This window comes from Strigops habroptila, chromosome 12 (genome assembly GCF_004027225.2).
Source record: "Strigops habroptila isolate Jane chromosome 12, bStrHab1.2.pri, whole genome shotgun sequence".
NCBI lineage: Eukaryota > Metazoa > Chordata > Aves > Psittaciformes > Psittacidae > Strigops > Strigops habroptila.
In genome coordinates, this window is record NC_044288.2 from 10,731,828 (window position 1) to 10,747,413 (window position 15,586).

General features: G+C 41.4%; 1 protein-coding gene across 2 annotated transcripts; it reads left to right on the top strand.

Moving 5' to 3' along the window:
* Positions 1-1,123: 1,123 nt before the first annotated feature.
* LOC115615958 (F-box/LRR-repeat protein 21-like) lies at positions 1,124-14,504 on the top strand. Of its 2 annotated transcripts, XM_030504705.1 has the most exons (7): positions 1,124-1,498; positions 4,390-4,485; positions 5,715-5,853; positions 7,843-8,292; positions 9,418-9,540; positions 10,190-10,361; positions 11,636-14,504. In XM_030504705.1, exons 4-7 carry the CDS (start codon positions 7,918-7,920, stop codon positions 12,277-12,279), a joined length of 1,314 nt encoding a protein of 437 aa, XP_030360565.1. In that variant the 5' UTR covers positions 1,124-1,498; positions 4,390-4,485; positions 5,715-5,853; positions 7,843-7,917; the 3' UTR covers positions 12,280-14,504. The 2 variants fall into 2 exon arrangements, with proteins under 2 accessions (XP_030360565.1, XP_030360564.1); XM_030504704.1 differs by having other exon boundaries at positions 1,160-4,485.
* Positions 14,505-15,586: the final 1,082 nt, after the last annotated feature.

Below are 15,586 nucleotides of genomic sequence, written 5' to 3' on the forward strand. Positions count from 1 at the left end.
CCAACATGCTCATGTTCTGCTTTTTCAGATCTGCGTGAAGAAACCATATTTTGATGTCACACAAATACTCCGCTGCATTTTGCCAGCTTTGCTTTTATGCAGATATAATCTACCACTGAACTGCTTTGCATGTTTAGTATTATCTCTTCAGAAAAAGATGTTATAAAGGCTTATTAATGGTTACTCATTGCCATATGCAAGAGCCAGGAAACCTGCGGTGGCAAGTGTTTTGTAGCAGTTGGTAATAAAACCTTAACTGTTCAGATAAGACTAGAATGATAAAGAAACACTGACTAGTGATGAGCTGTTATGCAGTATGTCTGCATAAATAAAATATGGGGTTTTTTATTATTATTATGCTTTAAGTAGTAAATTACGAGGTATTCTTTTAGCACCTCCAGTTTGGACATACAAGGCAGTGCTCAGTTCTCTGTCCTTGGCAGGGTGTTTTGAAGAGGCATGCACGGAGCGTATGCACAGCAAGCGGGGAAAGCCTTGCTGTTTGTAATAGAGCCCCTTTTTGGCCAACAGACAGCTAAAAATCAATAGAAGCTGCTTGAACTCTTCTGAAGTGTAACTATTGAGCTGCGGACTGACCAGCCTTGGCTGGCTGAGCCTTCCCTTAAGTCGGGTTAGAAATGCAAGGAGGCAGAGAGCGTGCTGCTCCCGTGTCCATCCTTTAGGCCAGAAGGATGGATCTCCTTTGCTGTTGTGCCACAGAGCTCTTTCCATAGGGAAAGGCCACACCTGAGGCAAACTAAAGAGGCTCACGGGGCAGTTTCCAAGGGCCGGGGCTGCCCCGGCTCAAGGAAGATCTGGAGTTACGGGAACTTCGCGTAAGGAAATGATACAAAATAGATGAGGGAAAGAATGAACGGGAGAGAGAGCTCGCAGCACGGGCTCCGGCACAACTGGCCAAGAGGTACAACCGGCCGTGCCGCTCTGGGGAGGGATAGGAGCGGTCAGGCTACCACGGTCACGACCGCTGCCTGCCTGGCGGGGGATCAGGACCGGCTCCGGAGCTACCCTCCCCATTTTATCCGCTCACCCGGGCGCGAAATGGCGCCCATCGCCCCGAGCAGCGCCTGCGCGCTGGGGTAGTGTGTGTGTGGGGCGGCACCGCCGGCTCCTCCCCGCGGCGGCGTGGCCGGGGCTGTGCGCGGAGCTTGGACCGTGCTCTGCGGCTGGCCTCGGCCCTGCCTCTGCGAGGGAGCCGCGGCGGGGCGGCGGCTCCGGCCGGGGGGGAGGAGGCCGGGGCGTCCCCGGTTGGCGGCCCGGGAAGCGGGGAGAGCAGCGGCGGGGCGGTGTGGAGCTGGGTTACCCGCCGCCGTGCCTGGAGACCTTAATTCTCCGTGATCCGTGAGGAGCCTGAGCTCAGCAGGGCTCCTGCTGCGTTCGTAAACCCCCGCCCTCGGCCTGAGGGGAGGTCACCGCGCCGGGTCGCCGTCAGCGGGCTCCCTCCCCTCAGCGAGAGCCGCGGGGGACGTCCGCGGGGAAGGTAATGCCCTGCCCGGGGCTGCGTTCGCTCGGAGCCGGCTTGTGCTGAAGTGTCGGGTGGAACAAACTCCAGATCTCCGATCTCCGCAGGCAGGGCTTGATGTGCCTTAACACCGGGGTTGTTCCCTCTTCGGGCACCCGGTTGGGGCGAGTGGTGCACTGGGGTTGCCCGGGAGCCGTCGCTTGGAAGGAAAGAGGGTTTTCCAATGTAAAGAGGTTAAACGGCTTGTTAAAGTTGGGTAAAACTGTTTTTAGATAGCCTGTAGAATGTGTTTCTGCCATGTAATGTTTGGGTAAGTGCTCAAGAGAACTCTTGAAGAGCTGTGGAGCTTCAGATGTGTCAGTAAAATAAAGGGAGTTTTGGGTGGTGTTCGTAGTCTGAAAGTGAATTCAGATGGGGGTGGCTTTCTTCTGAAAATAGTGCATCAGTAGAACAGCTGAATTTTGTCACCTGAATAACACTAAAAGTGATAATGAGTTCATACTGCTTCAGTTAAAATTAATGCAAGCATTAAGGTGTTCAGCTGAATGCTGGTATTTTTAGGTCTAACATTAAAAATGTGATAAATCCCTTGACTCGGTTTTGAGGGAAAAATTAAGACTTAAAGTCCTGTTCATCAGCAAAAATGCCACCCATTAAAAGATCACTGTGCCCTAATGAAGTAAAAACTTACTCTTGGAGCTTGTACTAGATGTTCTGAAACTGAAGATTAAAATGCAGTTTTGATCTGTGTTTTGAAACATACTCAGCAAGTGACTCCGAGGCTGCATCAGCAGTTCAGCAGCTTTCCAGCGCTGCCTTTCTGGAGTACAGGATCTGCTGCGCTTGTTCTCCGCAGGGACTCTGCATCCCTTAACGTGGTGACCTTGATGCTATCACTGAACTGCGATTTCTTAAAAGACACTGTGGTTAATGTGACAAGTATTTCAGCTCTCAAAGGCACATCCATAAACGTTAATTTCCAAGTGTTAGAAAGTTAAAGCTTAGTCATCACGATGCCTGCTTTATCCCGGTGGATTTCTGAGCTTAGTTCTCTGAAAGGGTTTTTATTTCTCAGGAACTTGATTTCTGCTGCATTTGTTTTGGATTTTTTTTCCCCTGTTTCTCCTAGAAACCTGGTTTTATGGTGTTTTATTAAGTCCTGCTGGGTCCTGGTGCTGAGAACTGAAAGGGGAATCTACAAATCGGAGGAAGCAGTTATTTCTTTGTGGCTTGAATCCGTGATATGTTGGATCTTAGTAATAAACCCCCTTTTTTGCAACAGCCACTGTAGCATGGGAAGTAGTGAACAGCTGCTGGATTAACTGAGCCGCTGCTGACCGCTTCTCTCAATTCCCTGCTGAGACCTCATGTCATGGGAGAGATTTTAACATCTTAATTTTAGCAGAAGTTTATGCTTCTTTTACCGGGCTAAGCTGCAGAAACAGTTATTAAATTTGATTTCTTTCTGGATCCCTGTTGGGTTTTGTGGGTTTGAGTAGTAAAACATGCAGCTGTGCAAAATACCTGATCATGGGAAGTTAAGGTCAAAGAGTTTATAGAGGAAACAGCTGTATGAGGTAGTGCACCAATATTTGATACTGTGCTCTACACAAACAGATTCAATAAACCTCACCAGTTATCACAGCGTTTCACTTCAGTGACTGTGTTATTGCTGTTTATCTTTGATAATAATTTGGGTAACTCTACCTGAGACTAACAATTCACTGTTATTTACATAACAAGTTTGAATTTGATTGCATCTCTGATAATTAGATATTCTTTTATTATAAACATTTCTGCTTATGTGAGCTTAGTTCAAGCCGCTTCACATGGTTCTTCTGACCTTGCACACCTTGAAGGCTGTGTACACCTGATTATTTTGTTATTTCACAACTTTCAGTAACTTTTTGTTAATGGAGTATCTGAATTTGATACATTCCTTACTATAAAAGGATATTAATGTCTTTTTCTAAAGTTCTGAGATGTTATTTTAATATTAGCAATTGTTTTGCTTGCAGCCACACTGAGAAGTGTTGGAAAGAATACTGAAACCCTCACTTTAGGCCAGGTGGAAGGGTATACTCTTTATTTTTTAGCCCAGTGATAGGCGTGTAACGTTTATTATGAAGAAGACTTCAGTTATTTGGTGTGGTTTTATAAAAGCAAACTTAGCGAAATTCTTGGAAGCAAAGCTTTCAATGATCCCTTATGGTGGAAGATACTGAGGCACAAACAACTTAGCTGTAATGTAGGGTTAAAAGAAAGCAGTGTGGAGGGAGGTGGGAGACTTTGAGTCTAAGCCCCCTTGATGTGGTAGTTGGTGTTACACTTGCCGGGTTGCACAGGCTGTCATCTGCGTTCTGGGAGCTCATCCCCAGGGAGGAGGCTGCGGGCTGGGTGGTTTGTTGTCCATTGAGTGCAGCTCCTGCCTTGCTCCTTGCCAGGTGACTGCATTCCTGGGGCTCTACTGGGTGGTGACACTGTACTGGGTGGTGACACGGCTGCTGCACGTTGGGTGGTAGGAAGCTGTGCCATGTGGCCTCTGTGTCTTCATCATCTGTCATGTAGTTCCCTTGGCCAGTGTTATTTGCCAAACTTCGCTACTAATGATAATGGAAATGTTGAGTAAGTTACTGTTTACATTGTAGTGTTGGCCAGTACAATGTAAATGCAGCTGCAACACTTGTTTCCCATCAGTTATGTACTTCATCTACACATTTCTGTCAGTGCCACAGTATTTGCAATGTGGGAGAAGGTACCTTGTGTTAAGATGATGTCCTCGAGCTCGTTTACTAAAGCAAAAAAATGTATACATTGGTTGCAGTGTATTTTCCTTTCACTTTTGCATGGGATATGATACCAGGATTATTTATTTCAAAACTAATACAGGTTTTTGTTTATCTGGACAGGAGGGGAAAGCAGACAGATGCTTGTGAATGCCCCATGGCTGCAGCTGCCTCTGTGCATTCATTTATTGCCTGTTGTAACTTGGAAGCATTCTTCAGGTAAGCAAGCTGCTTCAAAATACATCATGCGGTTTATAAACCTACACTTAACACACTTCTGTGTTGAATTTTTAAATTGCGTCTCAGTGTTTTATGCTCTCAATTACAATGTTATTTATGTATTCTGTTTACTTGTGGCATTGTAAACCTGCCTTTGTGTTAGAAACTGACTGCACTTTTGTAAATTAATTTTATGTGCTGTGCAGTTAGCAAAGGGACAGTCTGCTCACTTCTCAGGAGAATGTAATACAAGGCTACCATGAATTGCGAACTTTTTCAGATGCCTTCTGCAGAGTTACTGATCTGTATCAACTTCTAAGTGTAGACAAGCATGACTGTGCAGCTTTTAAGTTTTCTGATGTGTGAGCTGAGCAACAGCATTACTTGCACAGATTTCAGTGTTTGAGTTTGACTTTGCTAAGGAGATGGGGGCTGATTCTCTTGTATTCATAACTAGCACATTTACTGCACCTATGTTAAACTTTACAACTATAAAGCCTGGTATTAAGTGGGTAGTTTTTTGAAACATCAGGATATGACCTAGAAGAATGTAAGGCCTCGTGTCTCCCACCTTTTAAAGGAAACATTCAGTGTTACAAGTGTTATTACTGGTTGAACACAATACTCTGTAAACATTTTCAGTTTCTAAATCAATTTTTCATGTAAAATCTGTCATGATTTAATAAGATGTGTGTTGCCATTCCTATAGCTTTCCATTAAACCATTTACAAATAACATAAAGTGGGTAACTGAATTCAGAGGTTTGGGGTGTACTTTCTAGCAGACCAAGCTACTCTTTCATACTAAGATACAGGGTAGGTTTTTCATATTAGTATGGGGGAAGATATTAATCCATTATTGGTATCCTTTTTCCAGAGACTGTTTAATTAGCCGAAATAGTTTCCTTACTGTCAGGATTATCATGATGCAGTAAACATACTTTTGCAGTAAAAGTGAGTAGTTACCATTTCTTATCCAGGTTTGTAATTTCTTTAGGTAATATTCAAGAATCCAGAGGTGTATCTGTGTTGCATAAGAGTACTGATGTGCCTAAAGCTTTAGATAATGGAAAACTAGATTTGTGCTTGTCAAATTCCACTGTTCTACTTCTGTGTCTGCCCTGCAGTGCCATGTGTGCTCTTCATCTCAGTCTTTGTTCCATATCTGATTTTAATCCTTCTCTGGGTCTCCCAGGCATTACAGTGTTTCTTTGGTTGGTGGCTTCACAGGTCAGTTCATCTGGGACCAGTCCCTGCCTTCTGGTTAAGGAATCCATGCACATATTCAGGATGACTCAACACTGGGGTGGATGTTTGCATACCAGGAGAGTGCTGGTAACTTGACAGGAACTTCCAGATTTTTTTGGAGGTATGTATGTCTGTAAACCTATCATTGAATACTACCTGGATTATATCACATGGAACTACAATTTAGTTAACTTCAATTGGGTTTCGAAATGTATACTGTTTGTAGTTAAAGTATTGATGTTTCCACAATAAATATTAGGGCTTCATGCTTGGTGAAAACTTTGATTTATAACCCATGGAACCTCTTCCTGCTTTGCGTCTCACAGTAATAGATCATAATTTCACTATATTTACAGTCCTGCAGTATAGAATACTAAAAAAACCAGCAGGTATTTGACTCAAAAAGTACTGAGCCTTTGCTATATTTAGCAAGGCTTTGAGCAGCTTCAGGAGAGAGTTATGTAATGGTTAATTGCTACATCCATACATAATGCTTTGGAATGCCTATTCATTGTGTGACTTAAAGCAGTCAGAAGTCATAAAACATGGTCATGTGGATGACAATTTGATAACATGGTCTAGTAGCAAAATGTTTGTTCATGCCGAGCTTGCATCTTCATTACATTAACAGCAATGTATTGTTTAGAAATACTGCTGTGTTTTGGAGCATATTTTTCTTCATTCTCTGTGACTTGCTGCCTTTGTTAATGTCAGGCATGTGTATCTATTCAGGGAGGAAAGCCTTCTGTTAGTAAATATAACTTAAAGACTGTTTCTAGCTTATCCATCTCCGTATATTACCTATGACTATCATAAGTGGAACTTTAAAGAGCCTGAGTGAAGATCTCTAAGGACTGTCGTATGAACAGCTCTTGATTAGTTGGCTAATTCTCAAAGAATGCATAGGCTTTCTTTTCATGAAAGTGGAGTTACACTTGTGTGTCAGACACCTCATCAGCCATACAGATCAGGTTTCATAAGTTGAGGAAAATGCTAGATAAGTTTTTGATAGAATAGTCTGTATTTTGACAGCTGTCCCTGGATTTTGGTTTGGGTTCTTTTTGATCCCATAATGAAGTTCCTATGTAAAATTTTCACTCCAGAAAAAGCATGCTGTGAGTGCTGCCGTGGAAGGTTGTTCAGTAAAAATAGATAATGTGTTCTCTTTGTTCTTGAAGAGTGCATGGCTGCTTTGAAAAGTTTAGTTTCAGACTCGATGGGAAGAGGTAAAGTCCTGCGGTCTTTGAGAAGGGACCTCATCCTATGACAAAATGAAGTGGCATTTGAAACAGTTAAGACAGTTGAGAATTGACTGAGTAACAGAATTCAGTCTAGAATGGACTGAGTAGATAGCGCTGTTTCAGCATGTGAAAGAGGAGCTTTTCCTTGTGTTGCAGTTTTCTGAACTCCAGCTTATGTAGGTATTCCTCAGTGGACTCATGCAGTTTGCTGTATCCCAGAGTCACTGTCCTTCTCTCCTGCTGAAAACCAGCATGTGAACCTTACTTACCTTGCCCTGGTTTCATAAGTGGCCTCTGAAGTTTTTTGTTGTTAGTTGTACAAACATTTTACCTCTGCCTGGTATGATTGAAAAAAACCAAACCGAGACAAAAAGCCAGCAAAGCAGTGGGGGAGCAAAACTTTTCCATCTGACTCTTCTGAACGTGTCTGTTCCAAGTTCATTGCTGTTTAAAGAGGAAGTTTAAGAATTGAATTCTGTAGTTGATAAAATTCTTCTAGAAATTGCGAGTAGTTCCATAGTTTTTCTGCTGAGTTTAAGCTTAAACGTACACAGTTTGCTACTGCTAAACTAAATTGCTGTTAAATACTTCTTTCCCCCCCCAAAATGTTTTATATGCTATGAAGTAATAACACATGAAACTACACTTGGTAAATTAAAAAACCCAAGTTCTCCAGGTTCAAATCAAGTTGTACAAAATAAAAGGTATTGAGAAAGCAGGTCCTTGCTAATGTCTGTGCACTGGATATTGACATAACTCATACCTTTTTTCATAGTAACATGCTGTGTTTAAGTTTTCCTAACTTGTTATCTCTGACTGTGTTTCCATTCCTTGTCTCTCTTCCTCCCTAATCTTCTCTATTTTACTAGAGCCCTATTGCACCTGAGACCTTTCAGGAAACTGCTGTTTGAATACATCGGATCGTTCCAGTACCTGAAGCTTTCATGATGAAGAGAGCTGAGCAGAAGGGTGTCGTTGAAAATGAAGCTCCTCAAACATCACAGAAAAGCAAGAAGCAGAAAACTTGTTCCTATGGCTCAGTGTTTGGTGAATGTGACTTGCACTCCTCAGTGGACTGGGGAAACCTTCCCCACCACGTTATTCTGCGTGTTTTCCAGTTTCTGCCTTTAGTTGATCGAGCCAGGGCATCTTCTGTTTGTCGGAAGTGGAATGAAGTTTTCCACATCCCAGATCTCTGGAGGAGATTTGAATTTGAACTTAGCCAGCCAGCTACTTCTTACTTAAAGTCCACACACCCTGATCTCATTCAGCAGATTATTAAGAGGCATGCTGATCATCTGCAGTACGTCAGCTTCAAGGTAAGTCTTGGGTGAGCGGAGGCTTGTCTTGTCACGTTACTGAGCATAATATGTGCAGCTTCTCTGTGTCAGTTGGCTCTAGTGTTGTACCTGGGAAGTCTTATGTTTAAAATGCAGCTACTGCAACAATTTATTTCCGTGCATGCACATGGTTTCCTTCCATTTCCTACCCTCGAATCTCTACAAAGTGAAGAAAGAGCTAACGTCATGCAATACAGTGCTGAAGATTGAGTGATACATTTTCAGCATATACAGAATACGTAATTTCTGTGAGTCAGTGTTAGTGGCAATCCCAGTATTCAGCAGATTGTGGTGCAGATAAATATTTCTTACACATAGAAGCATTCAAGGAAATAACTTTGTCTTCTGTGTATAATTTGCCTTCAAAATAAGGCTTTACAGTGAAGAATGTCGTGAAATTTTAGAGCCATGCTTTGAAAAAGTGTGAGTAAGGGAGGAAGACGCTGTGCCTGCATATTCAGGTGATTGACACGTAAGGACATTAAGTAACAGTAAACTTGATTTAGATGAAGGCTATGATTATAGTCTCAGAACTGCATAAATGCAGATTTTTTTTCATTTGAATACTTGATCCAGTTTGTTCATCTGAGATCATAGTTGGAATTACAGGTGCTGTGTTCACTTTTTTGCAGTCATTTCTTAGAGGATATCATAGTTCTAAGCTGTGAAGAAAAAGCAGAAGAAAGGGTTGATATAAAAGCTAGGATAAAAATCAGAAGGTCCTTTTTCTCAGCATTGGTAGTTTCATCTCTAAGAGCCTAGAACTGGTATTTTAAAAAAGAGGCATGCACACAACTGTCTGTCATAACACCAATACTAATTACACTTGTTCTGGAAGGCATGAGGTTATTGGAAGAGAAGGATTAAATCTCAGCTTGCTGTTCACACTAGAAACACCCAGCAGTCACAGTCAGGTATATTTTCTAACAGTGGCCTTCCCGAACTTGTCTTGACATTTCTAATTACTGTTGTGCTTGGTCCTTGTGATAATGCAGTCTGGTGCAGTACAGCTGAATGTGCGTGGAACTTGCAGTCTTGGGTATCCATGATACTGTTTTCAAAGTAATAAAGAATGACTTCATTGTTTTTAAATTGCTTTTACAGGTTGATAGTAGTACTGAGTCAGCAGAAGCAGCCTGTAACATCCTTTCTCAGCTGGTGAACTGTTCTATCAAGACACTGGGTTTGATTTCTACAGCAAAACCAAGCTTCATGAATGTCTCTAAGGTAATGTTCCATCAGCTGTAACTAATTCACTCTTAAAACCACTTTAGCTTTCTGTTGTTTTGTATCTTTAATTTGCGGCATCCATTAGTGTTAGGAAAATAATTAATTATTGATTCTATTCATTAAATTCAGTAGTGTTGATGCTTTGTGATAGAGATGGGGAGTGATTTAGAAGGCTGGAATTCCTCATTTCTAGATTAAAAGATAAAATGGCCACGTGCTGTAATGTGGTGGTAAAATATTGGGAGATGTTTCTTTTCCTTGGCTCCACAGGTCACAGCAGAGTTACTTTCTGGAAAATAAAATAAATGCCACTTCCTTTTTTCTGCATGTAAATTCTAGATACTTCAGACTCATCACTATGAATATTTATCCCCGTTTTGTTACAGTGAAAAGATAAATCAGAGTGGATGAGTAACTACTGAGTGTAAAGTTAATTCTTGTCACTTGCAGTAGAATATTTCTAGCAAATATTTCCTATGTTCGTGTTCAAATAATGCTTTCTTTGTTACACAAGCAAGGGAATACCTAAGAAGTGATTATTTTTTGTACTTTCTGTGTGTGCAAAACCTAAGTTTTAGATGTTGAAATTTTGCCTATCTTTTCATTAAGATTTCTTCTTTTCCCCTCCTTCAATTTCTCCCAACAGGCTCATTTTGCTTCAGCACTGACAGTGGTATTTGTGAACTCCAAGTCATTATCCTCAATCAAGATAGATGACACACCACTTGATGATCCTTCCTTGAAGGTTCTTGTTGCTAACAATAGTGATACTCTAAAACTGCTAAAGATGAGCAGCTGTCCTCATGTATCACCTGCTGGTGAGTAGTGAACTTTAAGTCAAGACTTAGTTTGAAACAAGATATTCAGTGCTCTTCTGAGTCACTTAGCAGAGGCCTTTTATTGACCTAGTCTTGGCTTTAGATAGGTGGAAGGGGAAGAAGAATGAGTTGGAGTAATGAAGGTGGAGATGCTCCTTGCTTGACTGTATCTTCTGGGGTTTTTACTTCACGTTCTTCTCGGCTGCTTTAGTGCCTCTGATGATAGGCTTTGAGGAGGAAAAGCCTCCATTAGTTAGTGCAAGCCTTTAACACATGTTCCAAGCACTTGATGTTCATTGCCGGTTCTGTTAAGGGTAACCAAAAATGTGCTGAGTAATGTGGGCAACCTTGTGAACTTAACTGACTGGCATTCTGTGGGAACACACATGCAAAATCCCTGAGCTATGAATCGACTACTGGTTGGTGGGATAAAGGAGATGAAACAATAAGAGTTTCATAACGTGCTGAGAGTTTAACTTACTGAGGAAAAGTGTTAATGCTTCAAAGTTACCTTAAAAAGACGTGGAGTGTGCACAGAAAAACTAGCAGTGTAGGACTGCGAGTCTTTCCGTGTCTGTAGTGCCCTCGCGTGTCCAGATCTGGTAGTTACGAACTTGCTCATTTTAGCGTTGAATGATGAAGGGCTCGCTCCTTTTTGTTCTTTGAAAGTTCAAAAGGCTTTTGGGTCCCTTCTCATCTTTCCCCTGAAACCTTGGTGCTGGGGAAAGGGAATCCTGGTCTTGTTTCTTTCCTCTACTTTCCGGAGTCCATAGAAGGTGATTTAATCTGTCTGCTTTATATTCCAACATATTGAGAGCAGTTATGTGGTTTATGTCTCAATTCAGGGAAGGGTCTGTTTTTTAGAACAGCTCTTAAACTAGGTTCCTGGTGGTCATTTAATTAGAATGCTTAGATGAATGCTGAAGGAAGGAGTATTAGGGAAGGGAAATGACAGCTTCAGCTGAACCTTACTTGATTTCAGCTGCTGATTCAAAGTTGAGGTAATTCTGCACAGGGAATTGCAAAGAGGAAGAAGGATATATGCAGATCCCAGGTGAATACAACTAGGTAGACTTGCAGCTTTAACTGATAAGTGTTTATGGCCAAAACCCTATAAAGGATGTGGATATCTGGAACTTTATGGTATTTCATGGGGTTTGGGCATAGGCACAAATACTCAAGCCAATAGAATTGGGGCTTGCTTGAGCTTTACAGCACAAGTTGTGCTTACGTTCACTTTTCATTTTGCAGAGTAATTGTTTTTTGTTCCTCAGGAATTCTCTGTGTTGCTGACCAGTGTCATGGACTTAAGGAGCTGGCTTTGAACTACTACATATTAAGTGATGAACTGCTGCTGGCTCTGTCAAGTGAAAAACATGTTGACCTTGAACACCTTCGCATAGACGTTGTGAGTGAAAATCCTGGACAAGTTGAATTTCACACTATTAAAAAGCAAAGCTGGGATGCTCTTGTTAAACACTCCCCTAAAGTCAACATTGTGATGTATTTCTTCTTATATGAAGAGGAATTTGATGCTTTCTTCAGAGAGGAAACCCCTGTTACACACCTTTACTTTGGTCGTACAGTAAGCAAAGCGATGTTAGGTCGCATTGGCATGAATTGCCCAAGGCTGATTGAGTTGGTTGTGTGTGCTAATGGACTCCAGCCTTTGGATGATGAACTTATCCGGATTGCTGAGCGCTGTAAGAACTTGACAGCAATGGGACTTGGTGAATGTGAAGTGACTTGCAGAGGTTTCATTGAATTTGTGAAGATGTGTGGGGGCAGGCTTACCCAGCTCTCTATAATGGAGGAGGTACTGATTCCAGATAATGATTATAGCTTAGATCGACTCCATTTGGAAGTCTCCAAACACCTGGGAAGACTCTGGTTTCCTGATATGATGCCAACATGGTGAATTCTTTGCATTTGTGGGCAAAATGCTAGAATCAGGGTGTTGCTTTCTATGCAAATAAAGAATTTAAAAATGAGATGTACAAACTTATTTCTAGGTTTGAGTTTTTCTACCTTGAGAACCTCTAGTAGTGTCACAGCAAAACATTCTCGAGTGTTAATGGTATATGGAAATAGAATCAGTGTACTTAACACTTCTGAAAGTATATCTGTGGTTTACAGGTGCTTCAAACTTCAGTGAATTGGGCTTCTGTGAGCTTCAGTTTAAATGTTCTGTTCACAGGAAAGGTTGGGGGTTTTTTTTCATGTCTTTGTTTAGCCTTTCTGATGTAGGCACAAGAGGACTAGAAACATGTTTTTTTCTTTAGTAAACCCATTTATGGGAAGCTGGATACAACTTGGAGTTCAGTATTATTTATCATGATGTTTTATGCAGCTATTTTTCTAACTATTCATGTTTATAAATGTAAAAGCTTGTACATTAAAATACCTACACTAGCCCAGATTACTCAAATATAATCTAGTTTCAACTCATGGCAGTGTATTAAGATGTTGTGGTAAATAAGCTTATGCTTACAAAAAACCTTTCCAGTTTTAAATGGCACTTTAATTTTGTCAGACTAGCTAAACTGTAGAGACAGTGTTGTTCACTGTGGTGTTTTACCGTCTTACGCATTGAATGGATGGGAAAGAGACCTTGTTGAAATGAATGAATTTAAAAGTTTGGCTCTAGATTGGTTGTCTGGGTGAATGTCAAAGCACTTTGGACACTGCCAGAGTGTAAGTAATAGCCTCTGGATTTGGGAGAGTTCAAATCTTCTGTTACAGAGATTGATGTCTGTATGCTGTGCCATGCTTTCATTATTAAGAGATAAGAAGGATCTCAAAAATGTGGCTAGTTAGGAAGAAGGATCAAATGGAATGCAATCGTCTTTGATTACTTTCTGTCTGGAATTAAGGATTTAGAGCATTTAAAAGATACATTATTTGCCAGTTAGAGGCTACAGTGGCCTGTAGGAATCTAGCCTGTAGCTCACAGAGCTGTGCTGTAAGCCCTGATTTGTAGAGTAAGGGTTGCTGGAGGTGATCCAGGGATTTTTAATTCAGGACTATTTACTACTTATTGCTATTAAGTGTTTTTTGGGGAAGATTTTATTTAATTTCTCTGTTTTCTTTAAAGGGGAAAGGAATGGTGAGTTGATGTGAATTGAGAGTATGTATTTTTGCGTTGACATTTTGCACACTGTAGACTGAAATGCATTGTATATAATTTTTGCTGTAATTATTTTCATGCTGTAACTGTTCAATCTTCCTATTTATAATGAGAAGTCTGCATTTGATTTGCTTGTGGTATTTGTCACTGTCCTGGTTTAACCCTGATTGGCAACCAAGCCCCATGCAGCCTCTTGCTCACTGGTGGGACGGGGCACAGAAGCAGAAGAGTGAAAATGGGAAAACTTGTGGGTTGAGATAAAGATAGTTACACAGGTAAAGCAAACCAAGGAATTCATTCACCACTGCCAAGAGGCAGGCAGGTGTTCATCCTCTCCAGGAGAGCAGGGTTCCATCATGTGTCACACTGACTTGGGAAGACAAATGCCCAATGTTCCCCCCTTCCTTGTTCTTCCCCAGCTTTATATGCTGAGCATGATGTCCTATGATATGGGATATCCCTGGGGTCAGCTGTTCCAGCTGTGTACCCCCCCAGCCTCCTTGCTGGTGAAATGAGGAGCAGAAGAAGCCTTTACTCTGTGTAAGTGCTGTTCAGTGATAAAAACATCCCTAGGTTATCAAATCCGCAGTTTCCAGCACAAATCTAAACCATTGTCCCATACAAACTCCTGTGAAGGAAATTAACTCCATCCTAGCCAAGCCCAGCACATTCATATCAGATAAAATACTGGTTTCCTTTCAAGCTTTATACTTCTATACTGCAAAAATAACAGCTGAAGGGTTAAGCCACCAGTGTCCCGGGCAGACTTGTTCCCAGTTGCAAGCTGAAGGCTTTCGGATGACACATAATGCCTGTTTGAGTCAGTAATGTGTTACTGCCTGTTACACAGTGGAGAAGCATTTGACTCGGGTTACTGGCACCTGTTAACCCAAGCTCTTGCTTCCATAATCTAGAGGATTGAAAGACTTGAAATGCTTCTAAACAGTGTTTGGTTTAAGATGTGTGGTTTGCTTTAAGTGTAAACATAATAAAGTGATCTAATACATGCACTGACATTAGGCTCTTATCCATCTGTTTCACCATGTCCTCCTGTTAGGCAGGGTTCTGTCCTTTCAGAAACCATCTGCTGAAACCTGGGGAGAGGCAGTAGAAATGTTCAACTTTTGGATTACAGCAAATCACATCATTGTGATTTCATGTTCATGCCTCAAACTTGAGGATTTTTGATACGCTGAAACTAAAATGGAATGTGGATAAATCTTGGAGGTGGTTGGTGTGTCCTGGAGTCCTTCATGTCTCTCTAGCCAACACAGAGCATTAATGAAGTATCAAACACGAGTGGCTATTAACAGGAATACAATTCAGGAGGAAACTTCAAATACTTCTTTTAATATTGTCCCTTTCTCTGTTCCTCTTACTAACGCAGCTTTTCTGTGAAGCTGTCAATGTTAGCTTGCTCCAGCTCCAAGCTTCTGGAAAAATGGACCTGCATTTATTAATGTTGTGATTTTTGATACAATGATTTTTCCTGTGGATTCACTCTGCTGGCTGATCTTAACAAGTAAGGCCAATTGATACTTAAGTTTATAACTAAATGCCAACAAAACTGATAAATGTGAAATACTGATTCTTTATGGGTAACACAGGGACCTAACTGTAGTTGAAAGATAACTTCTGACCTTAGGTTAATGTTGATTTTATAGTTTTAGCATTAGATTTCTTCATGAAATTTGGTCATTTGGTGCTACAATGAACACATTGTGCTTTGGGGGGAAGTGTCGGAACACTGCCCTGTGTAAAGCAGCATTTGTTCTTCTTTTCCTTCTTAGGTCGATCTTCCTAAACGATTTGTATTTGGCAAGAACCTGCAGATAGCTGCCTGCTGCCTGGATGTACTTCCTCCTGTCCCTGGAGTAGCCTGTGCTTGAGAGCTCCACCTTGTCCTAGTTAAGGCAAGTTTTGTCTATTTTATTGGCTTTTCCTGGTTTTACTGCTCTGCAAAGGCATTCTAAAACCCCATCTGTGAAGCATGTAAGGCAACGGAACAGTTTGTTAGAGTAACTAAACCCCTCAAAATGAAGTACAGCGTTTACACCTGATACGCTGAGGAGATTTGTAGGGTCACTGCAGAGAGAAG

Excerpts from the sequence above, each read along its gene's own strand:
- LOC115615958 (XM_030504705.1), top strand. The coding sequence starts at position 7,918 with ATGATGAAGAGAGCTGAGCAGAAGGGTGTCGTTGAAAATGAAGCTCCT. Across the intron at positions 8,293-9,417 it reads TGCAGTACGTCAGCTTCAAG|GTTGATAGTAGTACTGAGTC; the intron begins GTAAGTCTTGGG and ends TTGCTTTTACAG. Across the intron at positions 9,541-10,189 it reads GCTTCATGAATGTCTCTAAG|GCTCATTTTGCTTCAGCACT; the intron begins GTAATGTTCCAT and ends TTCTCCCAACAG.